The following is a 27818-nucleotide window of genomic DNA, read 5'->3' on the forward strand; positions in this document are numbered from 1 at the left end:
AAATATGACTTGTTTTGAACCCTTGTCGTTTAAACAAAACATGGTGCAGTTTATCAGTAGGATTTTAAAAATAACTTTACAAGGATGTTCACTGTGAAAAAATGTGCGCGTCGAACGCAAGATTCACGGTCAGTAGGTCAAAAGGTCAAGGTCACACTAAAGGGCAATTGGAAAACATTCCTTGTATTTTGGCTTGACAATGCTGTGGCATGGTCAAGCATTTCTGATGTTAAAACTATGACACAAATGTTCAGCGTGAAAAGCTGGTGTGTCAAATGCAAGAGCCATGTCCTACTGACATCAAAGGTCCAAGGTCAAGGTCAGACTTACGAGTCATCGACCAAAATTTCTTGTTTTTTGGCTTAGCCATGCTCTTTGGAATTAAAAAAAGAACTTTGCACATATGTTAACATTGAGTATCAACAACTTTTTTTCAATGTTTTATCCTTTCTCTTCAGCGGTAGACTTAACATTGTTGGCGTTTTGCTGACAACGCCAATTGTCCGTTCATCTGGCGCATTCAATAACCTATTCGTGATATTTTCAAATACGTTGAACACGGAGAGACAACATAGCAGAAACTGCAATAACCTGTCCTTGGCTTGTTCCAAATTAGGTGACAATTTAAAGGCTCGTGACTATACAAATGGTTGTGATAAGGAACCTTATATTCTGAAAGCTGACCGAAATTTTTATTATATGAAAATAGTTTCTGCTTAGACAAGTGATTGTGGTTTAATAATATGATGATGCTTCCAAACTTACTGAGTGGTTTTCTCGTGTGCTTTTGCGGTAATAAATATGTTCATATCGTTTAATTAAAAATGTAAAATAAGAGAATTAGCTCTTATTAGCTTTGTGTAGTTGAACGTATAAGCGGGGGGGGGTCGTTAATATAGATAGCGTATCATCTGACAGAATTTTAGAGTAAAACTCATTAAAGAGAACACTTAAAGGTTATTGCATATAGATCTGATGCCAACTTTTATAAACAAAAGCCATCGGAGCGCAGGGTGCAGTTACAGCTGGCCAGCTATCGGACCTTATGACGTCACTTTGGCACAGTGACGTCAATGCCGCCACGAGCGTTAGAGTGCAGCTGCAGGGTCACACATACACGGGGTCAACTTCGGATAGGGCAACCAGCCCGTGAGTAGCAATGTTCAGTCCTTACACTTACCTTTCGTACCATACAATTCATACTCGGCAACCCAGCGTACGATAAAAACTTACATAGGTTATGATACGCTGGGGTGCCGAGGAGGCATACAATTGTTTATGTAAAGGTATTTGAAAAGAATAGCTTCGAAACGCGACACCTAGGGAAGTTAAATATATGTCAGAGCCACGTCTTTGCGGTATACTGTCTTGGTCTTAGTGTGTGCATCTCTGTGTGCGCCAATGACAAAAAACCTTTTGTTCCTTTGTTTTACGTTAATCTATTCTGACGAATGTCTCGCTGATTACGTCATAATAATAATAATTCTGACTAAATCACTTTTTAAGTTGAACAATGTTTTTAGGTTGTTTAGCTACGTTAACGACCAGTACTACTTTTCACGCCCGACCTACGCGGCGTTACTTAGTCTCCTTGACAATTACAATCACGCGGTTGGCTCCGCTGAGCATACATCAGCTCAAGAATCACAGGAAGTGACGTCATTCCTCGATGAAATCTCCAAGACAACTGTTATGCAGAAGGCACATGACTTCCTTAGCCAACACGGTAATGAACTACCTATATATAGAAACGAGTGTTTTAATACCACAATGAACACTATATATTCGTTTGTCTAAAGCCTTAGTGTGTTTTTTAAACAAGCCATTTACGCTCACCTTGTTATTTTTTTGAAGTTGTATACATGACCTTTTGATTGACCGAATATGACCCATAATTTAATTTAAGCTATATGCCTACACAGTATTTCTGATCAAGTTTCAAGACGATTATTAAAACGACAAGAAGACAATCAACATCAAGAACGATTTTCTCAGATTATTTGAAAAGTTTTGAATTTTTGTTTCATTGTTAATTCCGAAAAAAGTAATTATATTACAGTTTTCTTAAGAAAAAAATAAGAACTGTTCACATTGGTTTTACTTCAATCGGCCAATTAAATCGCAGCTTTAAATTTCTCTAGCAAGAATCTCGCGATTACAAACTAAACACGAATAAATATGGCTGCCTCAAGTTGAGGCGGATCCGTGGTCTAGTGGTAATATACTTGACTATTAATCCAGGGGTCGCAGGTTCGATTCCCCGTCGCATCACTAAAATACTAATCGTCTTCCGGGAGGGACTTTAAATGGGGGTCCCGTGTGGCAGTGCTATACACTGGTGCACGTTAAAGAACCATGGTAGCCCTAACAAGGGTTACATTCTGTCTGTGCACTATGACCCATAAAACCTAAAATGATTAACAATCTTAACGGAGCACTCGCCGAATGGGCAAGGCCCGAGTGCGAGTATAAATAAGCTTACATACACACACTGAGGCGAAACAAATTGACTGTTTCTTCTGCGCGAAATGACATAGCGATCGTACTTTGTTTAACTTGTTGACGCGAAGGTTTTGCTTGTTTATTTGCATACAGTTATAATACAGAGATAAACACATTCTGATCTGAAGGTTATGTGGGACCTACTTGGAGTGATTTCGAAACAACACTTCGACAGATATGGTTCGCTACGTACCCACGTCATGGGGGCACTTACGACAGTTCCGGTTTTGAGCACGTGTTTATCGGGGAAACGGACAGTAAAGGCGTGGTCGGCTTCCACAACTGGATACAGTTTCATTTACAGGAACAGAAGGGCAACCTGGACTATCTGGGATATATATTCTCTAAGGCGGTTAGTACGGAAACATTTCTTAAAGCTGCACTCTCACAGATATACCATTTTTACAACTTTTTTATTTTTTGTCTTTGAAAGAGCAAATTTTTGCATAAATATCTGCAAACCAATGATTTCAGATTGCTGACAAAAAATCATATCATAGATTCTCAAATTTTCGTTCGAAAATTAATGTTTTATGGCTTAAACCGTACGGTTTAAGATAAATGTATAAAAAATCATTTTTAGAACTTACATATAAAAATCTGCGATGTAATTTTTGTCAGCAGTCTTATATAATTGGTTTCCATGGATTTTCGCAAAAAGTGGCTAGTTCCAAGACAAAAAAAAGTTGTCAAAACGTTCAATCTGTGAGAGTGCAGCTTTAAGTTTATGAAGTTCTGCCCGCGCCAATCGGCTGCATTATGGCTCCACCCGCTTTGACACCAAAACGACCCAGAGTATGATGCCCAATTTAGTGAAAATTTATCAGTTCAAATAAATGGTGGCTGTTTCTGTCGTTTCGCAAATTAAAACCATCAGTCACAGTTGTTTTGTAAACGAACGTAGATTTATTAACTCAACAAAATAGACAAGAAATTATAAAAGATACAGTGTTTGTTTAACGTTGTTTCTGTTCATCCTCATCTTGTTTGATCAAAACTTGTAGTACCTATTCTCATAAACTTCTATTTCATATTGAACATGTTGTATTACTTGTTCATTCACCATATTTGTGTTTATATATGAAGTTACGAAGACGATATACCCAGTGCACGTCTTAGTAAACCATATATTCTGTTCCGTTCTGTTCCGTCCGTATTATAAAGAGAGTTCTTGTTTCTTTGCAGCCAAACACCCTGGGCGTTCATTTCATGTGGCTTCATAAGACGAAGGCGCTGGGGTCGTTCATCTATGGCACAAGCCCCGAATTTGACATCGCGATGTTCACGGTGTGTTACCTGACGCATAAAAACCAGCACTGCAACTTCTCCGTGGACGGACATAACATGGAGGTTCTCACGTATGAGATGACGCATGGGGGCGGGGGTCACCTGGGAACAGGATACGTTAACTAGGGGACCAGTGTATGAAAACTTCTGGTGTAATAAATGGCTATGAATGTTCATAAAAGTATCTGGATAATAATCGAATGTTCACTTTTAGGCTCACCTGAGCACGAAGTTCTCAGGGTGAGCTTTTCTCATCGCCCACCGTCCGTCGTGTGCCCGTCGTCCGTCAACAATTGCTTCAAACGACATCTCCTAAACCGCATTTTCAATTTTGATGAAATTTCACTTGGATTGTTCCCTTTTAAAAGTGTTCAAATAAATTCCATGAAGAACATGGCAACCGAAAGGAAATAGTTTTAAAGATATTCTTGATATAAACCATGAGGCCTAGAGCTTAGATATTTGGTATGTTACATTGTCTAGTGGACCTACAAGGTTTGTTCAAATACTCTTCTTGCCTGAAAATGCTTGGCCAACCCATTTGATATTTTCTATGTAGCTTCATAAAGTGGCCCTCTATCAGATCTGTTCAAATCGTGCCCCTGGGATTCAAAGCAAGTATTTTCTTCTTTTTTTTGAAGTTAGAGGAATGACATTTCGACCATGTGTACAGTTTGGATAACACATATCAATGTTATGCTTGGATAACCTCGAATATAACCTTTTGACCTAATTTCTTATTTTAAATGCTACAAAAATGAATTTAGACACATATGCAGTTTTGCAAACAAATGTCAATGTTGTCCTCGGTTATACTATACTGCGACCTTTTGATACACTTTCTCATTTTAAAACGACATCAAACTAATTTGAACCATGAGTACAGTTTTGAAAACAAATATCAAAGGTGTACTTAGCTGACCTTGACTTTAACCTTTTGACCTACTTTCATATTTTTGAAGCAACATCACTACATTTTAAAACACTGTGTGCAATTTTGCGAACAAACATTAATGTTGTCCTCGTTGGCTATACTGTGATCTTTTGATCCATTTTTGAAGCTAAAATTTTGGACCAGGTTAACAGTTAAGCACTAGCCGCATTGTCATAAACTTCTTTAGTCTCATTTAAAAAAGATATAAAACTTTCACTCAGGCGAGCAATAAAGAGCTATCATGGCCCTCTAGTTTTCAATTTTCAAGAAAATGCTAAAATTGTATAAGTCCATCGTTTGAACCCCATCTGAAGTTCGTTCTGTGTTCTAGAATTTTATTGCATACTTATCTTGATTTATATTTAAAGGCTTTGAAACGGGACTTCTTTTTTTGTTTAGTAATTTGTTGTGTTTTAAAAAATAAAATTAGAAAAGTCTATAGTTACCTAATTTGCTTCATTTACTCATTTTCCGAATGAAATTCCCAGATTAGTTCGGCTGTTTCTGCAAAACAATAACCTTTTCTTTCAAGCTGGCCAATATTTCGACTTAACTCTTAGTTAATGAGCGGAAACCGATTTAGTTCACCTTCACCCCACATATCTTAATTTCAATTCCCATGGCACGTCTACACATTAACTTGCTATGTACCAAGTTTCATCACTATGTGTCTCCTAGTAAACGTTATCGGGCAGAAGCCCTTTTTCATTTTAACTTACGGTGAACTTCACATAAACCAAAGGCATTTCGAAGGTACATATTGACATAAACGTCCTGCACATCAAGTTTCATAAACAATCGACATATTTTGCCGTACATAATGGCAATAGTTTGGCCAATAATTCCTACGTCGCGAAGTCGACAACGTATTTTATTCAAATTCACTCTCTTAAGAAGAGATTGCATTCATCTATGAAGTCCCGTGCCCATACTTTTGAGTCCTTGCTTCATCTTTTGGGGGAAAGTAGTGCTTAGTATTAATACACATTTAAAAAACCGAGTGGATGTTCCTACTGATACTGATCAAACACATCATAAAATGAAGCCTAATGGGTATTTTACCACTGCCTTGCAGTGAAATGATAACGATCAAAAGCTATTTACATTTTTGACAACCTTCTGATTCCGCCGTCTGAATAGAAGTTCCATCTTACAGACGGAAAAAAACTCGGTATACTCAATATATTGGGTAAATTGTATAACCAGTCTGGTTTATCGTAGATATACCTCGTTAAGGAAAAATTTAATCCATTTGGAAAGGACCACTTTTATTACCTCGCTTATTTCTTTTTATTAGCACATGACAGTGAATCAAAGCATGGTCATACCATCTTTGACAATTGGCTACTTTTTATCTTCATAGATTTTGAAGGTGAATGGTTTGTGATTTTAAAACACCGGATTTGGTTTACCGAATACACAGTGATTACGTTCAATACGTCATGGGTTTTAAGTTACTTTTAACAAACTTTTATATCTAAACATTTTAACCCTTTCACCAGATGATAAACAAACAATCATTGAAAGTGTTGTATTTTATAAAACGGATATTTTCATTATATTGTCTCGTATACATATATATCAAAAACATTTCATATAAAATAATGAAAAAAAATCAATATGTAATTCCAAGCAATATGACAAAGAACTGAATCATCACACAACCGCTCCTTGCAGTACTTTCAGTGCTTTGATTTTACTATCCTCAGCATGTCAAAACGTCAGAAAACAAAAGAAATTCAAACACTTTCTTGTTGACCTCTTAAAATGCCTTGACAATTATTGTTTATGTTTTCCGGTTTCGTTGTTTGTTTTGATGCAAAATTAAACTAAGATTTGTAATTGATTTTTCTACATAATACCAAACATTGCACGTTCTTATATATACTGTTTCCTTCACATACTACTCTAAAAGTAGTATGGATTGTTTGCAGCGGGCTTCAACTTTGGTCTCTCAATTTCAAACTGAAAATAAAGACGTAATGTAAAACGTGTAACGATTATAACGTGCGTTTGGCGTAATGGCGCCAACAGAAAATCAACTTGATATGTGAATTACTAAATTTAGGGAATTCAGCTTATGGAAGCAATTTTAGAGGGAGGGGGCCACAAATAGTGTACATCCAAACATCGCTTATAAATGAACTATGATGTATTTCGTACTTAAAGACCCCTTTGGTGTCATTTAACTCAATGAATTAATATCTTCAGAGTTAACTACTTTAAAGCTGAAGAAAACAAGTATACTATTTCAAAATCATGCAGTTCAATTCAAGGCTTTCATTTTAAGAATATACATATTTGAAAGTTGTCGGCAAAACGTTTTAGAAGAGGGCCGCGGAGTATATGTTACTGTTCTTTTCAGTCATTACCTCGACAATGATTTATCTAAATGTATGTGCCCTGTCATAAATGTGCGTATTGTTTTATTCGCCGATAACATCGACATCGACGCTGACAACATCGACAATTACACTGACAACATCGGCATCGACGCTGACGACATTGACAATAACACTGACAACATGAACAACTACGGTGACAACATCGACACTAACACTGACAACATCGACATTTACGCTAACAACATTGAAAGTTACGCTGACATATCGACAAAAACGCTTACAACATCGTCAACTACGCTGACAACATCGGCAAATATACTGACAACATCGACAACTATACTGACAACATCGGCAACTACGCTGACAACATCGACACCTATACTGACAACATCGACAACTACGGTGACAACATTGACACCTATACTGACAACATCGACAATTACGTTGACAACATCGGCAACTATACTGACAACATCGACAACTATACTGACAACATCGGCAACTATACTGACAACATTGGCAGCTACACTGACAACATCGACATTAACGCTAACAACATTGAGAGTTACGCTGACATATCGACAAAAACGCTTACAACATCGTCAACTAGGCTGACAACATCGGCAACTATACTGACAACATCGACAATTATACTGACAACATCGTCAACTACGGTGACAACATCGGCAACTTTACTGACAACATCGACAACATCGGCAAATATGCTGACAACATCGACACTTACGCTGACAACATCGACAACTACGCTGAAAACATCGACAACTACGCTGACAACATTGACAACTACGGTGACAACATCGACAACTACGCTGAAAACATCGACAACAACGCTGACAACATTGACAACTACGGTGACAATATTGACAACAACGCTGACAATATTGACAACTGCGGTGACAACATCGTCAACTACGGTGACAACATCGGCAACTTTACTGACAACATCGACAACATCGGCAAATATGCTGACAACATCGACACTTACGCTGACAACATCGACAACTACGCTGAAAACATCGACAACTACGCTGACAACATTGACAACTACGGTGACAACATCGACAACTACGCTGAAAACATCGACAACAACGCTGACAACATTGACAACTACGGTGACAATATTGACAACAACGCTGACAATATTGACAACTGCGGTGACAACATCGAAAACTACGCTGACAACATCGACAACTAAGCTGACAACATTGACAACTACGGTGAAAACATCGACAACTATGGTGACTTCATAGACAACTACGGTGACAACATCGTCAACTACACTGACAACATCGACAGCTACGCTAACAACATCGACAATTATACTGACATCATGAACAACAACGGTGACTAAATCGACAACTACGGTGACTACAGCGACAACTACGGTGCCAACATCGTCAATTACGTTGACAACATCGACAACTACGCTGACAACATCGACTACAACACTGACAACATCGACAACTATACTGACAACATTGGCAGCTACACTGACAACATTGACATTTACGCTAACAACATTGAAAGTTACGCTGACATATCGACAAATACGCTTACAACATCGTTAACTACGCTGACAACATCGGCAACTATAATGACAACATCGACAACTATACTGACAACATCGGCAAATATGCTGACAACATCGACACTTACGCTGACATAATCGACAACTACGCTGAAAACATCTACAACTACGCTGACAACATTGACAACCACGGTGACAACATCGACAACTACGCTGAAAACATCGACAACAACGCTGACAATATTGACAACTACGGTGACAATATTGACAACTACGGTGACAATATCGACAACTACGCTGACAACATCGACAACTACGCTGACAACTCGACGACTACACTGACAACATCGGCAACTACGTTGACAACATCGACAACTACGCTGACAACTCGACAACTACACTGACAAATCGACGACTACGGTTACAAAATCAACAACTACGCTGACAACATCGGCAAATACGCTGACAACATCGACACTAACGCTGACAACATCGACAACTACGCTGACAAAATCGACAACTATACTGACAACATCGACAACTATACTGACAACATCGACAACTAAACTGACAACATCGGCAACTACGCTGACAACATCGACAACTATACTGAAAACATCGGCAACTACGCTGAGAACATCGGCAACTACGCTGACAACAACGACACCTATACTGACAACATCGACAACTATACTGGCAACATCGGCAACTACGCTGACAACATCGACACCTATACTGACAACATCGACACCTATACTGAAAACATCGGCAACTACGTTGACAACATCGACACCTATACTGACAACATCGACAACTACGGTGACAACATTGACACCTATACTGACAACATCGGCTACTACGTTGACAACATCGACACCTATACTGACAACATCGGCAACTACGCTGACAACATCGACACCTATACTGACAACATCGGCAACTAAGTTGACGACATCGGCAACTACGTTGACAACATCGACACCTATACTGACAACATCGGCAACTACGGTGACAACATCGACACCTATACTGACGACATCGGCAACTACGGTGACAACATCGACACCTATACTGACAACATCGACAACTACGCTGACAACATCGACACCTATACTGACAACATCGACAACTACGGTGATAACATCGACAACTACGCTGACAACATCGGCAACTACGCTGACAATATCGACACCTATACTGACAACATCGGCAACTACGCTGACAACATCGACAACTACGCTGACAACATCGACACCCATACTGACAACATCGGCAACTACGCTGACAACATCGACAACTACGCTGACAACATCGGCAACTACGCTGACAATATCGACACCTATACTGACAACATCGGCAACTACGTTGACAACATCGGCAACTACGCTGACAACATCGACACCTATACTGACAACATCGGCAACTACGCTGACAACATCGACAACTACGCTGACAACATCGGCAACTACGCTGAAAATATCGACACCTATACTGACAACATCAGCACCTACGTTGACAACATCGACAACTATACTGACAACATCGGCAACTACGCTGACAACATCGGCAACTACGCTGACAACATTGACACCTATACTGACAACATCGGCAACTACGCTGACAATATTGACACTAAGCTGACGAAATCGACAACTACGCTGTCAACATCGACAATTTTGCTGACAGTTACGCTGACAACATTGACGCCAATAATTTGATAATGCCTCGACTTTTTTGTCTTATTTTTTTTATAGGCGGGCTTAAAATCAAAATCAAGATTCATATGCAAGAAATTTATGTTAAAAGATATACTACCTTTTCTGGCAAGTTCAGATTAGACAGAGATGACCCTGGTTTGATCTCAGTGTACGCCCCGGACAAGACGTCACTCTCGTTGTCTTGATAACCGTAATTTACGTGGCTGTCTTCGATCGAGTGTTTCCTTTTCCCGTCGGGTTGGTATAAGTAGGTCTGTAATGGTATTAACGTATAGCTGATAATATGAATTGCATAACAATCCGAATTAATAAAGACAAACTGTAATAAATAGCATCATATAAACTCTTTTTAACTGGCAAGCCATTGTGCATAGATAATGACAAGTTACAAGGTTTTGGCCCAAATATTAGGGATGGTATTCAATATTCATAAGTAAATCTTATAGTCATACGTCATTAGCTTCATTTACTCTAGTCAGTTATTAATAAAAAAGAAATCCGATTAGCTATATCCTTCTTAGCATCATTTAAAGCGGCACTCTTACAGATATACCATTTTTACAACCCTTTTTTTGTCTTGGAAAGAGCAAAATTTTGCATAAATATCTGCAAACTAATGATATAAGATTGCTGACAAAAATCAGACCGTAGATTTTCATATTTCCGTTCGAAAATTAATGTTTTATGGTTTCAACCGTTACTAACGGTTTAAGAAATAATGCATAAAACATCATTTTTGAACTGAAATATAAAATCTGTGATCGAATTTTTGTCAGCTGTCTTATATAACTGGTTACCATGGATTTTCACAAAAATTGGCTCGTGTCAAGACAAAAAATAAAAAAGTTGTCAAAACGTTCAATCTGTGAGAGTGCAGCTTTTAGAGTCCGACCCATTAATTATATGTTTTCATATAGCTGGTAACCCTATCAAACGTTATAAAACAGTATTTATTTCATGAAAATACATTGAAACACATATTAAACTTGTATCATCGTAAAGATTGAGGCGATAGCTGAAAGCTAATATTAATACCTCTAGCCTTTATTGATATGTAACAATACACAGTGCCTACAGTTAAGACATTACTTATTTCTTACTTAGTCTAACATACTAATTTTTAAGCATATCCACCTACTCACCGGATTTCCAATACTATCGGTGACCACTCTGTGCTCTCGACCGTGAAAGAACGCTGAGGAAGAGGACGGGCCTTCACTCAGCGATCGCCGGGCCTCAGTGGGAACATCGTTATAGTCAGGCCCTGGGCCGAAGTCGGACAAATGGCCTTTTCTGAGGGTACAAGGAAATCCATGTTCATTCAATACCGTTTAACTTGTCGGTGTTACTTTTATTCATTTTTTGTATCATGTATAAACTATCCTTAATATTGGAATAAATATAATTCAAAAGTCCGCAGTTTAAAGATTTTATTAAAATATTTGTCAAAGACATTGAAATTTATCATATCAAGTTGTTATTATTGAATTATGGACTCTGGGGTTCAGATGAATAATTAATTTTATAATATCTGTGTCAATTGTGTACACGTGAACATCTTCGTTTTTTATTTAACTTCTGAATAGTTAATGATTTCTCCGAATGCTTTACAAACATGCATGTTTCGAGCTGCGAATAATTTTATATCAACATAAACAGACTTACCCCTCCTGGTTAGACCGCATACAGCAAAGTATGACCAGCAGTACTATGGCAAACAGTAGCAACGCCCCACCCACTCCCGCGGTAATGCCGATTATATAGGGCAGTGACAGGGCCAATTTGTCTGTTTTATCCTGGCAAAGATCCCCGCTGTAGATGTGGTCATCCGTCTCTGGACATCTGGAAATGATGGCATGTTGTTTTAGATTTGTATCCCCACATATACTGAAGGAAACAATAATAAATACTCCACCTAATACCGCTGTTATCCGAATATTGTACGGCAGGAATAAGGCGAGCCTTTGTTACCAGTTTCGATGAAAATCTGGTTATAAGAATGATGATTTCGATGGTCGGGCGGATGGGCGTGCGTCAAACATTGGTTTCCACTAGGGATGGAAGCGAATATCCGAGTATCCGGATATCCGGATATCACGCAAGTATTCGGATACCAAAATGGGTATTCGAATATTCGTTAAGAATTAAAATTTCAATGAAATAGCTTAGCAGAGACATAGCAATTGTTATAAAACTTTTTCAGATGAAATATTTCAGGTGATCAACAGTGTCTGTCGCGAAGCGGGTATATGTCACAAATCGTCTGCTAATTGGGTGTTTACACAAGGCGTGATATTGTGTCCTTGTGCAGCACCCTGTGAAATTCTATGACCTTGTTTACAATGACAAGTGTTGTTTTATGATCACACATGCGCTTAATTGACACTAATTGGCACTAGTTGATATTAAACGGATTGATCATTAATCCGTAGGAATGATCGTCCAATCACAAGTTAAGGGTCGTGCAATCAAAGCTATTAATGACCAATCGAATTTTTGATGAATATACATGAATAAATTATTGCTATCTGAACAATAAATACAAAAATAAATTTTCTACTTATCACTTTTCAATCAAATTTCCATCATTTTGCATCTTGTAATTGTGTTTTGAATTATTAATCGTTATTCCTGTATCATCGCCTCAACAGTAACATGGTGGACGCTATCTTGTTTCTGAACAAGAACATGCGTTCGATTAAGTGCGACATCGAATGAAAACTGTTGTGAAGTATTCGAACATTTCGGACTTAAGTAGTGTGTGTACAGTGTTTAATTAAATTATCAAATATATAAATGATTTATTTCCTATTTAGTATTTATTCACGTTTTATGTTGTGTAGTGTATTTTATTTTTCATACGATATGTAAACCTGTTTAGTTTATTGATAAATAAAGAAGTACACGCATGTAAATAAAGAAAAATCAGATCGTCTTTTTGTCTTTTTATCTTTTCCGCAATTATATCCTTCATTACAAAACACCGCAGAAATTGTAGGTATTGCATTAAATCAAACAATGTAATGAAATAAAATTACAATCGACTTTCAAATAATCAAAGCGTCATTTAACATGAAACCTGCTGATAAATAACAAACTCGAAAGCACGTGGCAGTAACCAAGTGGACAACTATGTCAAATAACAGAAGGTGGGTGACATATAATAGGAAATTTACTTATTATGAAAACAATTTGATACGAGTATCCGGATAGTATTCGAATACTTGATACGAATATCCGGATACCGATTTGGTATCCGGTTTCCATCCCTAGTTTCCACCAAATAACATAGGTTAGCATCGATGGTCAGAAATGAAATGGGTGGGTAGTTGACAAATGTAAACACCTAATGATGAAGACCAGTCCTTTCCTAACACAGATCGTCGCTATAATTTTGACAATCTTCCTCTACACAGCTTGAAACTAAGAATGACTTTCTTGTTGTCAGGTCATACAAAGTCGAAACTCGCTTTGTCGAAATCTGTTATCTCGATTTTCTGGTTATGTCGATTGATTTTCGATATTTTTCGGTTGAGTTGGATTTTGGTTATGTCAAATGTTCGTTATCTCGAAGTATTCCTGTAATCCCAACTACTTCGACATAGCGAGTGTTAGCAAAAGATAGTTTAAGCATAGGGCATAAATAGGTATATTCCCCTGCATTCCAAAGTATCCGAGACCAGACATAAAAACTTTGTACCATGATTTTCATGAGTTTCACGAGGTCCGACGACTTCGACATAACGAGTGTAGATGGTTTAAGCACATGGCAGAAATAAGCATACTTTACTGCCTACCAAAGAGCGGTAAAACGAAGCCAGACGTAAAAAAATGTACCATGTTTGAAAGTGTTTTCTTTGTTTCCGTCTTTATTTCAACTCCTATATCGGAACTCTAACCAGAATGTGGAGCATAGCTGTGTTCAGATAAGGAGGTAAAGCTTAGCCGTGATCTATCAAGGAGGTGGAGCTTAGCCGTGATCTAACAAGGAGGTGGAGCTAAGCCGTGATCTAACAAGGTGGAGCTTAGCCGTGATCTAACAAGGAGGTGGAGCTTAGCCGTGATCTAACAAGGAGGTGAAGCTTAGCTGTGTTCAAATAAGGAGGTGGAGCTTAGCCCTGATCTAACAAGAAGGTGGAGCTTAACCCTGATCTAACAAGAAGGTGGAGCTTAGCCGTGGTCTATCAAGGAGGTGGAGCTTAGCCGTGGTCTTACAAGGAGGTGGAGCTTAGCCGTGATCTAACAAGGAGGTGGAGCTTAGCCGTGATCTATCAAGGAGGTGGAGCTTAGCCCTGATCTAACAAGAAGGTGGAGCTTAGCCATGATCTAACAAGGAGGTGGAGCTTAGCCGTGATCTAACAAGAAGGTGGAGCTAAGCCGTGATCTAACAAGGAGGTGGAGCTTAGCCGTGATCTAACAAGAAGGTGGAGCTTAGCCGTGGTCTAACAAGGAGGTGGAGCTTAGCCGGGATCTAACAAGAAGGTGGAGCTTAGCCGTGATCTAACAAGGAGGTGGAGCTTAGCCCTGATCTAACAAGGAGGTGGAGCTTAGCCGTGGTCTAACAAGGAGGTGGAGCTTAGCCGTGGTCTAACAAGGAGGTGGAGCTTAGCCGTGATCTAACAAGGAGGTGGAGCTTAGCCGTGATCTATCAAGGAGGTGGAGCTTAGCCCTGATCTAACAAGAAGGTGGAGCTTAGCCATGATCTAACAAGGAGGTGGAGCTTAGCCGTGATCTAACAAGAAGGTGGAGCTTAGCCGTGATCTAACAAGGAGGTGGAGCTTAGCCGTGATCTAACAAGAAGGTGGAGCTTAGCCGTGGTCTAACAAGGAGGTGGAGCTTAGCCGGGATCTAACAAGAAGGTGGAGCTTAGCCGTGATCTAACAAGAACGTGGAGCTTAGCCGTGATCTAACAAGAACGTGGAGCTTAGCCGTGATCTAACAAGAAGGTGAAGCTTAACCGTGATCTAACAAGGAGGTGGAGCTTAGCCCTGATCTAACAAGAAGGTGGAGCTTAGCCGTGGTCTAACAAAAAGGTGGAGCTTAGCCGTGATCTAACAAGGAGGTGGAGCTTAGCCGTGATCTAACAAGGAGGTAGAGCTTAGCCGTGATCTAACAAGGAGGTGGAGCTAAGCCGTGATCTAACAAGGAGGTGGAGCTTATCCGTGATCTAACAAGGAGGTGGAGCTTAGCCGTGATCTAACAAGGAGGTGGAGCTAAGCCGTGATCTAACAAGGAAGTGGAGCTTAGCCGTGATCTAACAAGGAGGTGGAGCTTAGCTGTGATCTAACAAGGAGGTGGAGCTTAGCCGTGATCTAACAAGAACGTGGAGCTTAGCCGTGATCTAACAAGGAGGTGGAGCTAAGCCGTGATCTAACAAGGAGGTGGAGCTTAGCCGTGATCTAACAAGGAGGTGGAGCTTAGCCGAGATATAACAAGAAGGTGGAACTAAGCCGTGATCTAACAAGGAGGTGGAGCTTAGCCGTGATCTAACAAGGAGGTGGAGCTTAGCCGTGATCTAACAAGAAGGTGGAACTAAGCCGTGATCTAACAAGAAGGTGGAGCTTAGCCGTGATCTAACAAGGAGGTGGAGCTTAGCCGTGATCTAACAAGGAGGTGGAGCTTAGCCGTGATCTAACAAGAAGGTGGAGCTTAGCCGTGATCTAACAAGGAGGTGGAGCTAAGCCGTGATCTAACAAGAAGGTGGAGCTTAGCCCTGATCTAACAAGGAGGTGGAGCTTAGCCGTGATCTAACAAGGAGGTGGAGCTTAGCCGTGATCTAACAAGGAGGTGAAGCTTAGCCGTGATCTAACAAGGAGGTAGAGCTTAGCCGTGATCTAACAAGGACTTGGAGCTTAGCCGTGATATAACAAGGAGGTGAAGCTTAGCCCTGATCTAACAAAAAGAACGAGATTAGCCGTTTTTATAATTATCATGCGGATAAAACAAATCGTTTTTCGTTAAAATTGCACGCTATTTATTGATCTGTTTTGACAACATGATGTATAGTACACTCGCGCTAACGTGCTCATGTATAATTTGAAAAACTGGAGTTGCGGTTGCCACAGATGAAAAATGAAATTGGCTCCATATTAAGAACAAGAAGATTCCGTCTCTTTACATCTTTCGTCCAAAACTTTTAACTAATCAGCAGTTTTACAACGCATTCAAATGCCATAAAGTATGTCAAAATAAATACATAAAAACATCTTCAGATGCCCTAAATCTTTCCGTAGTGCAACATAGTCAGGTAGAAAACATACACATGGGCGTTTAAATACATTCTGTAAAGATCTCTTTAACTTACCGAGGCGTAGATTTATTGGAGTACCATTGAGACAAATCCGGCAAAAACATGATTGCTCATTTTTGCTAACGTCTAAACGTGTTACGAATCCGTGCGTATTCATTACATGGAATGTTATGACCAGGCAATAAATACAATCGCTCGTCTCCAGTTACGCCCTAACACGCAATGCAAATATGTAAATATATCAGCTGGAATATCGGACGGCACCTAGCTCCCATACCCCACAGCGAAAGATTTAACACTCAAAGAAAACATTTTAATTTATTACAACTTTCGCATTGTTACTTGACATATTTTCGTACTTTTGAATATGCTGACACCGTCTGTACGGTTTTATAACTATGGTGGTATATAACTGCCGTAAGATAACCTGTTAACGTTTGCGAATTGTTTCGTGTTAACCACTTAATTTGTTAACTGGCTAACTAGTTAATATCCGTGTTACTTTTTTGGTAAGATAAATATCATAAGACTAAAAACAGGCTTGAACGTGCCCAGAACTGCCACCTATTACCTTTTTTGCTGTACAACATTAACAGGATAACTAGTTATGGTTTGCGAATTTCACTTAATAAGTAAGATACTAACTCGTTAACGTAACAAGATTCGGGTCACCGCTTAGCTATAAAAGCACTTTTGGCTCCAAGCAGTAACTGGTTAACTAGTTATGGTTTGCGAATTTCACTTAATAAGTAAGATACTAACAAGATTCGTGTCACCGGTTAGCTATAAATGCACTTTTGGTTCCAAGCAGTATCTGGTTAACTAGTTATGGTTTGCGAATTTCACTTAATAAGTAACATACTTACTGGTAAACGTAATACGATTCGTGTTACCATTTAGCTTTAAATGCATTCCAGAATCAGTCCCTAACATGTTTACTAGTTATTATCTTACTAAAATCATCTCATTCTTTCATCCTTTCGTTCTATTCTTTAAAAAAAATATTCATGTGTATTTCTAGGCAAAAGTAATATTCCCGATATGTGTTAAAATAATAAATTTGTTACTGGTCCTATTCTAAAAACAGCGCGAAAAACACTGAAATACCTGCACATTGTAGCGTTCATGGGTTCATCGTAGTAACACACTCCGCCATTTTGACATTCCAGCAAGGGTTTGGTATGGTAACATACGGGTGTACATATGATGCTGCTGTTACCACGCGTGTCACAGCTATACCCAGGGCGACATTCTGCTATACCCTCGTATTTATCACAAGGTCGCGCATTAGTTACTGTAGGAACAAAAAATAATATTACTCAAAGTCAGATGGGAAAAGTACTCCATTAGATTCGTTAAAATTATGAAAACAGAATTGAATTGCTTTACTGAATAAATAATACAGGTTTTTACCTTTTACTTATTCAACAAATCATCAACCAAAACTATTCAATGTAATGTAACTTAATAGAAAGAGGTCGTTGGTTCGAGTCCAACTAAGGCGAAGGGGGTCTAGTGGCATAGGTGTCCGCATCTCGCTCAAGATGTCGTAGCTCGAGCCAAAGCAGGGTGAGAGTGGTCTTATGGTATATGTGTCCGTATCTCACTTAAGAGATCGTTGGTTGGAGTCCAACTAAGGCGAAGGGGTCCTAGTGGCATAGGTGTCCGTATCTCACTCAAGATGTCGTAACTCGAGCCAAAGCAGGGTGAGAGTGGTCTTATGGTATATGTGTCCGTATCTCACTTAAGAGGTCGTTGGTTGGAGTCCAACTAAGGCGAAGGGGTTCTAGTGGCATAGGTGTCCGTATCTCACTCAAGATGTCGTAACTCGAGCCAAAGCAGGGTGAGAGTGGTCTTATGGTATATGTGTCCGTATCTCACTCAAGAGGTCGTTGGTTGGAGTCCAACTAAGGCGAAGGGGGTCTAGTGGCATGGGTGTCCGCATCTCACTCAAGATGTCGTAGCTCGAGCCAAAGCAGGGTGAGAGTGGTCTTATGGTATATGTGTCCGTATCTCACTCAAGAGGTCGTTGGTTGGAGTCCAACTAAGGCGAAGGGGTTCTAGTGGCATAGGCGTCCGCATCTCACTCAAGATGTCGTAACTCGAGCCAAAGCAGGGTGAGAGTGGTCTTATGGTATATGTGTCCGTATCTCACTCAAGAGGTCGTTGGTTTTGCCCAACTAAGGCGAAGGGGGTCTAGTGGCATGGGTGTCCGCATCTCACTCAAGATGTCGTAGCTCGAGCCAAAGCAGGGTGAGAGTGGTCTTATGGTATAGGTGTCCGTATCTCACTCAAGAGGTCGTTGGTTCGAGTCCAACTAAGGCGAAGGGGTTCTAGTGGCATAGGTGTCCGCATCTCACTCAAGATGTCGTAACTCGAGCCAAAGCAGGGTGAGAGTGGTCTTATGGTATATGTGTCCGTATCTCACTCAAGAGGTCGTTGGTTGGAGTCCAACTAAGGCGAAGGGGTGCTAGTGGCATAGGTGTCCGCATCTCACTCAAGAGGTTGTGGGTTCGAGTCCCACATTGGTGAGCGTGATCGAGTGGAATATGTATCCGCATCTTACTCAAGGGGTTGTGGGTTCGAGTCCCACATTGGTGAGCGTGATCCGGTGGAATATGTATCCGCATCTTACTCAAGAGGTTGTGGGTTCGAGTCCCACATTGGTGAGCGTGATCCAGTGGTAAAGGTATCCGCATCTCACTCAAGAGGTCGTGGGTTTCGAGCCCCACCAGTGTGAGCGTGGCCTAGAGGTATAGTTATCCGCCTCTCACCCCGATGTAGTGTGGTCGAGCCCCACCAGTGTGAGCGTGGCCTAGAGGTAAAGTTATCTTCTTCTCATCCCAGAGGTCATGGGGTCGAGCCCTACCAGGTTAATAGTGGCCTAGAGGTAAAGTTATCTTCTTCTCATCCCAGAGGTCATGGGGTCGAGCCCTACCAGGTTAATAGTGGCCTAGAGGTAAAGTTATCTTCTTCTCATCCCAGAGGTAGTAGGTTCGATCCCAACAATGGGCAAGGTTTCTTGGCATTTCAACCAGGGTACAATACTGGTTTCCGTCCAGAGAGTGATTCATATCAGACTTCACCTGTCTGTATGTATCATCGAGCAAACAAAATAAGTTTAAACAAAGAAAGTAACACATTACCTTCATCAAACGCTTGTGTATATTTGCTGTTTGCCACCACTGTAACAGTCTCTTTCATTAACACTAATTCAGTTTCGTTGAGACGTTTAAGTGTTTCATTCCCGACACTTGCTAAGTTTGTACCGCCATAAAACTTCATTTCAAAGTCGACGATAATACTACCATTCCTGAAAGTAAATGTTTTCATATTAAAAGAACAGCTTGACACACTTATTATATTATAATCAACACATATGTATGTGAAACTTATATATTTGAGATAACGTTTAAAACCACGATGAATACAGTTATGGCAATGCGAGTAAAATGTAGAGGTAAGATGGATAGAACTGATGTTTAAAGCTGATCAACGCTCAAACATCACGTTTTGATTTTAAATGTTACTTTTATTTCTTTTTACTTTAAGTTAGGAGGAATATTGTTAAAGCTAATTAATCGTACTTAAGTGCTTCTTACCGAAACCCTGTCACGCTAACTTCCTTAAAGCCGTCAATAGCATTAGTTTCATTCGCAAACAGCCTGTTCATCTGGGTTAGAGAAAGAAAAACACATTTCAGTTTCGTATTTGGAAAGACAGTTATAAAGATATGCAATAAGAAATATAAAGAAAGGATAATTATTTGAAACAACTATATTCTTTTTTTTTCTTTTATGTTATATGCATAAAAGGATATAACGGACAGCTTATTGCGGTTTTTCAGAAAAGCGCTCCAAATTGTATGCGATTATATCGTGTTTTTTATATTTTAGATAACAATATCGGAATTGGGTCTCGGCCTTTTGCGCGCTGATTTTTGATCGGAAGTGAGAGCCGGCAATGAAAAATATCGAATTGATATATTCGCCGTTTGAAAGGGTAATACATTTTTTTCACTGGTACACCTCTATAAGCTACCTAAAAGCTGATGAATTGCGTACCTCATCAAGTACTTTAAACCGTACCTCATCAAGTACTTTAAACCGTACCTCATCAAGTACTTTAAACCGTACCTCATCAAGTACTTTAAACCGTACCTCATCAAGTACTTTAAACCGTACCTCATCAAGTACTTTAAACCGTACCTCATCAAGTACTTTAAACCGTACCCCATCAAGTACTTTAAACCGTACCCCATCAAGTACTTTAAACCGTACCTCATCAAGTACTTTAAACCGTACCCCATCAAGTACTTTAAACCGTACCTCATCAAGTACTTTAAACCGTACCTCATCAAGTACTTTAAACCGTACCTCATCAAGTACTTTAAACCGTACCTCATCAAGTACTTTAAACCGTACCTCATCAAGTACTTTAAACCGTACCTCATCAAGTACTTTAAACCGTACCTCATCAAGTACTTTAAACCGTACCCCATCAAGTACTTTAAACCGTACCTCATCAAGTACTTTAAACCGTACCCCATCAAGTACTTTAAACCGTACCTCATCAAGTACTTTAAACCGTACCTCATCAAGTACTTTAAACCGTACCTCATCAAGTACTTTAAACCGTACCTCATCAAGTACTTTAAACCGTACCTCATCAAGTACTTTAAACTTACCAAACCAAAACTCAACTAACTGAACGATTCAATGTCCAATGATATCAAAAGGATCCCTTTAGACCATATTGGTCGTAATTCAAAATAAAACATACTTTGATTATTTCGGAACATGTTTTGTCAAAAACACATTTAATGTTTACATGTATTTGAAGTTTATTTTTCAGATTAATTTATTTTAAAAGTTTGATTGACAAGTTTGAAACGAAATGCCAGACCTCCGATTCGAAATCCCTAGCAAGTTGTCTGAAGTAACTTGTTGAACGATTTTGCAGACTCTCATTGAAGGGCAGCTCGTCTCCTAGAGTGACTTCTAAATCGACGACTAACACGAGCGAATCTGAAATATTTTCAGGATAACGAAGGCCAATTTAATTTGATTATCTTAAGAAAATATATGTTTGAAAATGTAGCTTTCTAATGGATTGGTAACCATTACTGATCTTAAGCGTCTAGACGGAATATGGACAAATAAGGTACGTTGACTTATGGACTGGTTACCCTTGTCTCAAACGACTAGACGGATTAGGGACAATTAAGGTATGTTGAGTTATGAACTGGTAACCCTTGTCTCAAACGACTAGACGGCTTGTGTACAAATAAGGTATGTTGACTAATGGACTGGCTAATCTTGTCTCAAACGACTAGACGGATTAGGGACAATTAAGGTATGTTGAGTGATGAACCAGTTACTCTTGCTGGTCTTAAACGTCTAGACGGATGAAAGATAATTAAGGTGTCTTGACTAATGGACCGGTTACCCTTGTCTGAAACGTTTAGAAGGATTATGGACAATAAAGGTATGTTGACTAATTGACTGGTTACCCTTGTCTGAAACGTTTAGGAGGATTATGGACAATAAAGGTATGTTGACTAATTGACTGGTTACCCTTGTCTGAAACGTTTAGAAGGATTATGGACAATAAAGGTATGTTGACTTATGGACTGGTTACCCTTGTCTGAAACGTTTAGGAGGATTATGGACAATAATGGCATATTGAATAATTGACTGGTTACCCTTGTCTGAAACGTTTAGGAGGATTATGGACAATAAAGGTATGTTGACTAATTGACTGGTTACCCTTGTCTGAAACGTTTAGAAGGATTATGGACAATAAAGGTATGTTGACAAAAGGACTGGGAACCCTTGTCCGAAACGTTTAGAAGGATTATGTACAATAAAGGTATGTTGAATAATTGACTGGTTACCCTTGTCCGAAACGTTTAGGAGGATTATGGGCAATAACGGTATGTTGACTTATGGACTGGTTACCCTTGTCTAAAATGTTAAGATGGATTATGGACACTTTAGGTATGTTGACAAATGGACCGGCTTCCCTTGCTGGACTGAAACATTTAAAAGAGGTGTGGGCATTTTAGGTATTTTAACTGATGGACTGATAACCCTTGTTGATATGACACCTTTTGGAGGAGTATAGGCAGTAAAGGTATGTTAAGTAATGGACCGACTACCCTTGCTGATCCGAAACATTTTGGAGGATGGTAGCAGTTAAGATTTTGTGAACTAATGGACTGGCTACCGTTGCTAGTCTGAAACCTTTTGGAGCATTGTTTCGCAGTTAAGGTATGTTAACTTATTTACCGGTAACCCTTGTTTATCTGAAACCTAATGAAGCATTGTTCGCAGTTAAGGTATGTTAACTAATGGACCGGTAACCCTTGCTGATCTGAAACATTTTGGAGCATTGTGCGCAGTTAAGGTATTTTAACTAATCGACCGGCTACCCTTGCTGATCTGAAACATTTTGGATTATTGTTTCGCAGTTAAGGTATGCTAACTAATGGACCGGTAACCCTTGCTGATCTGAAACCTTTTGATGGAATGTGGGCAGTTAAGGTATGCTAACTAATGGACTGGTAAACCCTTGCTGATTTGAAGCATTTTAAAGGATTGTGGGCAGTAAGGTATTTCAACTTATGGACCGGCTACCGTTCGCTGATCTTAAACATTTTGCAAGAATGAGGACAGCTAAATTATGTTTACTAATTAGAAACTAGAAAACAATTCTAATTAAAAATCCTCCTATTACATGGCACGATTTAAGATTCAACAACAGTAAAGCAGTAGTCGACACCTTATTGCTTCATGAATAGTTACAAACGCACCGTACATTTGTCTTCTTACCTACAGGGTATTCTACAACATAAGACGGAGTTGTAGTAGAATGTGAAGTTGTAGGAGAAATCGTTGTTGAAGTTGTGTTTTCATCTGTTTCATTCGTAGAAAGCGTTGTTTGCTCTGCTTCAGTTGTAGTCAATAAAGGAGAATCTGAACTCGATGGAGAATTATATGTTGATATTGTTGTAGATTCTGAAGCAGAAACCGATGTGTCTTCTGTGCTAGAGGCTAGACTTGAGACTGACGTTGATCCAGAGGACGGAGTTGTATTTTCTGTAGTTACTGTCACTGATGTTTTAGAATAATCACTTGTGGTAGAAGACGGGCTACTCACAGATGAATAAGCCGATGTGGTAGTTTCATTTTCCGAGGTTGATGATGATCCTGATGATTGTGAGTGTCCTGTACTTGAGGCTGAACTTGAGACTGCCGTTGATCCAGAAGACGAAGCAGCATTTTCTGATGTACCTGTCACTGATGTTGTTGAATAATCACTCAAAGTTGAAGATGGGCTGTTCGCAGTTGAAGAAGCCGATGTGGTAGTTTCATTTTCCGAGGTTGATGATGATCCTGATGATTGTGAGTGTCCTGTACTTGAGGCTGGACTTGAGACCGATGTTGATCCAGAAGACGAACCTGTAGTTCCTGAAGTTACTGTCGCTGATGTTGTAAAAGAAGAAGATGGGATACTCGCAGTTGAAGAAGCCGACGTGGAAGTTTCTTTTTCCGAGGTTGATGATGATCCTGATGATTGTGAGTGTCCTGTACTTGAGGCTGAACTTGAGACTGACGTTGATCCAGAAGACGAAGCAGCAGTTTCTGAAATTACTGTCAGTGATGTTGAAGAATAATCACTCAAAGTAGAAGAGTGGTTACTCGCAGTTGAAGTAGACGACGTGTGTGTTTCTCCGCTCGATGTTGATGTTTCTAACGATTGAGTAGATGTTGGAACTGTGTTTGAGGAAGAGCTTAGTGTGCTCTCAGTTGAAAGGTAAGTGGTTACGGTTGAGACATCTCCGGTACCTATTGTACTTGTAGTCGATGCCGTTACTTCTGACGAAGCTGTTGGAGAAGATGTGGTTGATTCCGATGTCACTAGACATGTCCCACACACCATGAGAAGTACTACAATGGGGAATTTTCCTGAAAGTAATAAAGAAGAACCTCTTATGAATCTGCCAAATATACGTTTAGTTACCCATTTCAAAATATAACAATTTTTAATGCTTGTTGTTTGTCTGAATATAAGTAACTGAGGTTATTAAAAATACAGCTGATATCGAAAGTGTAGTTCACATTATGTAATTCTAAATTGTAAAAAAAAAATACTGCTGTAATTTCTAAATTCTAGTTCATAGGCCGATTGTTAAGAACTTTATCAAAGTTAACAACATGATTAACTACTTCGTTGTTAACTTTTAATCGTGATTTATTTAATTATGCTCGAAAATCCAAATTAAAAAAGATCAGCCGAAGTAGTGTGGGTTTTTTTCAAATCGTGTTAGAAATACAGTATTTTCCAGAGCAGTAACAATTAAACTGTTAACAACGATGACGTTAACAACGTTGTTAACTTTAATAAAGTTGGCCCTAAAACGTTATTTCTAAATTTTAGTTCATATAATGTTGTAACATTACTGTTGTGCATAAATTTATGACACAGCGCGTGTAGACATTTACTGCTTTAGAAGGAGGTCTGGAGTACAATAATGTATATCATGTTTTTCAATAACTTCATAATATTTATCACTAACATAAAACTGAAATCCCACTGTTTCAAACTGTGATTTGATTGTTTTCACTGTTTCGTAATTTCAGCCCGTTCTTCTACCTGAATCAAACATCAGCGCACACAGGGCTGGGACATAAAATGTTCTGAAAAGACGTTTTTCGTGCGAACAGTTTAATAATGAAATGCAATCAAAAGTCTTTTCATAGTACTTTTAGGCATAGAAAAAAATAGCAAAATTGTTTGTTTCAGTGTAAGATCGCAATATATTTCACACGAGGGAACATTTTCAGCTAATGAAAATATTGATACTTCATATTAAGTACTAGGCTTAATTATTTGGAATGTCACATTCTATTGTGATTGAAAGTTTGCCTACTGCCACTCATCCGCTACATACCAGTACTTCATACGCTAACAAGGCCCATTCTTAACCATAAAGATTGTACTTCATGTAAGTTAACTATTACTCAACCTAAAGTCTTTTTATTTCAAACATATATGATTAGATATACTTGGTTTTTCAGTCATAAATTTAAAAAAAACCCATGCCAATTCAATGTGTTTTATAAAAGTAATATCCATTAGACAATTTTATTGCGGCAGGCAATAATCGGATATAAAGCACTTTTTACAGCCTGTTTTACCGCGTCGGTGATGCCTTGCGTCAACATAAGACTTGTATCGCATGTGTGTCCGGTTTGTTTGATGTTTTCGTGGACCCTTAATGTTTATAATAGTGGCAATGTTATGCACAAGTCAATTGTCACCACCTCCCCCCCCCCCCCAGGTCCGGCCCCATTCCCAGCTACATTTTGCGCGAAGACAAAAACACCCATCGCATTCACCCGGCACTGCGGGGCCATGTAAGGTAAAACACGGCCCATTTCCCCGGCTATCCCCGGAATACCGCCTTACCTGGGTGCGTGGTTACAATTGACTGGTGCATTAGGTTATATTCAATTCTTTTTCCTCGATTGATACGAAAGCTGACAACTTATAGAACCGAGATCGAGTCCGTGATAGAAACCAGTACTCATCCATTTTTTATCCAAAATCATTTTTAAGTGTAACAAATTTATGTAGTTTATTTCATTAGGCGAAATATCTTACTTAATATTTGATTTTACTTAAATAAATAGCGTATTATGATTATCAATTTCTCTTAAACTCCCAAAACTCTAAAGAATGAAAATATAAGACAAAATATATCAAAACAAAAATTGCGAGCTAAGCTTAGTTTTGCTTTAACGGACTTTTTTTCGAGAAATTGGGGCCTGTAATCCATATTGAGAGGCCATGAGGAGGTAACCAAGGTGAGGATCGAATCCCGCACATCTTGAGTGGTAGGCGGATAATTACACCACTAGACTATTTTCATCAACTTGTGCTAGCTTTCACCCACTTATGCCAATGTGCATTTATAACGGAATGATTTTTGTCATGGTTGCGTTGAGCGCAGTGGTTAGCGCACTCGCTTCTCACCAAGGCGACTCGGGTTCGAGTCCCGGCCTTGACGCATGTGAGTTTGGTTAGTGGTCACCAAGCCGGAGAAGTAGGTTTTCTCCAGGTACTCCGGTTTCCCCCACAATACAAGACCACACTCTCGCGCAACATCGTGCCAACGAAAGTAATTAATATAAGTTGTAAAAGCTTGTTTCACAATCGTTGTAAAGTTAAATAAAGTTTAAATAAAAAAATAAAATAAAACTAATGAGAAAGAAATTGTACGTACCTCTTTTCATCATGTTAGTTTTCCTGATAGTCCTCTAAACGAAATGCAAGTGCGAGTGGTGAACAAAAAGGCGCGGCACGAAAGTTATCCTAATAAACTCCCTGATTTCAGATTTACGACAACGCCATCCTTGTTTAGAGATTCCTATCGTTTTAATGGCTGTAATGTCAATATACTCACCCTTTTGTTTCCTTTATGAATAACTTGGTCTGAAGCGATTTATTGCCTCCATTCAATTGGTCTGACGAAGATAGCCGTACCCAAATCGGTCTACACCCTATATACACTTCGTGAGAAACTCTGTTTGTTTTCGAAACCATAAAATCATAAAAATTCCCATTTAAGTTTCACATACGCAAATACTAATGCGTAATCATGTCATTGCAATAACGCCAAAATTATGAATTTTGATCAAAATTACAAACAACAAAATCATAAAACTTATATATTTCAATTTAAAGTGACACTCTTATTCAAAAACAATACATACACATGTATAACAATCATCAATTTTGAGTGATAAACCTTCTTGCTAAACAATGCATTTATGGAAATAAAAATTACTGATAACAAGATTGTAACCCCGTTTTTAATAGCTGAAATCGCAAAAAATATTAAATATTTGGTGAGTGCTAAAATATTTACTGTGATTTACTATCATCTTATGAGGTAGAAAATCGTGTTTTTGCACCTTTCTTTCAAATTAAACTCCTTCGTAATATCCATTCTTTTCGACATGTATTCATCCTTTTTGGGATATTAAAACATTTGTGTTAAATCTAATTTGGAGTACTAGATTGGTAGCCTGGACCGCTTGGTAAGTGTTAATTGAACTGTTGTTGCTTGCCATAATCATTAATGCCAGCACGGGTAAGTCTGAATGTTTTGTACTCGACGTAAAAAAGGGAATGTATGGAAAAGGCAAGCATTTATAATTTACCA

The 27818-nt window shown here is 39.0% G+C and overlaps 2 protein-coding genes across 2 annotated transcripts; one reads left to right on the top strand and one right to left on the bottom strand.

Annotated features, from left to right (window-relative positions):
• The first annotated feature begins 689 nt into the window (after positions 1–689).
• Positions 690–3985, top strand: LOC128241805 (uridylate-specific endoribonuclease D-like). The gene is made up of 5 exons (XM_052958884.1): positions 690–792; positions 999–1149; positions 1524–1726; positions 2631–2854; positions 3688–3985. Exons 1-5 carry the CDS (start codon positions 744–746, stop codon positions 3913–3915), a joined length of 855 nt encoding a protein of 284 aa, XP_052814844.1. The 5' UTR covers positions 690–743; the 3' UTR covers positions 3916–3985.
• A 2264-nt stretch (positions 3986–6249) lies between these two features.
• LOC128241646 (serine-rich adhesin for platelets-like) lies at positions 6250–26965 on the bottom strand. Its single transcript, XM_052958664.1, has 10 exons — positions 26877–26965; positions 23419–24555; positions 21491–21612; positions 20188–20258; positions 19732–19898; positions 17693–17879; positions 12001–12177; positions 11478–11628; positions 10433–10588; positions 6250–6688 (listed from the first exon to the last, which is right to left on the bottom strand). Exons 1-10 carry the CDS (start codon positions 26887–26889, stop codon positions 6632–6634), a joined length of 2238 nt encoding a protein of 745 aa, XP_052814624.1. The 5' UTR covers positions 26890–26965; the 3' UTR covers positions 6250–6631.
• Between the last annotated feature and the right edge of the window lie 853 nt (positions 26966–27818).

This window comes from Mya arenaria, chromosome 7, assembly GCF_026914265.1.
Source record: "Mya arenaria isolate MELC-2E11 chromosome 7, ASM2691426v1".
NCBI classification, from domain to species: Eukaryota; Metazoa; Mollusca; class Bivalvia; order Myida; family Myidae; genus Mya; species Mya arenaria.

Excerpts from the sequence above, each read along its gene's own strand:
- LOC128241805 (XM_052958884.1), top strand. The coding sequence starts at position 744 with ATGATGATGCTTCCAAACTTACTGAGTGGTTTTCTCGTGTGCTTTTGC. Across the intron at positions 1,727-2,630 it reads TGACTTCCTTAGCCAACACG|GTTATGTGGGACCTACTTGG; the intron begins GTAATGAACTAC and ends TCTGATCTGAAG. Across the intron at positions 2,855-3,687 it reads GATATATATTCTCTAAGGCG|CCAAACACCCTGGGCGTTCA; the intron begins GTTAGTACGGAA and ends GTTTCTTTGCAG.
- LOC128241646 (XM_052958664.1), bottom strand. Across the intron at positions 11,629-12,000 it reads ATGCGGTCTAACCAGGAGGG|AAAAGGCCATTTGTCCGACT; the intron begins GTAAGTCTGTTT and ends TTGTACCCTCAG. Across the intron at positions 10,589-11,477 it reads CCGATAGTATTGGAAATCCG|ACCTACTTATACCAACCCGA; the intron begins GTGAGTAGGTGG and ends ATACCATTACAG.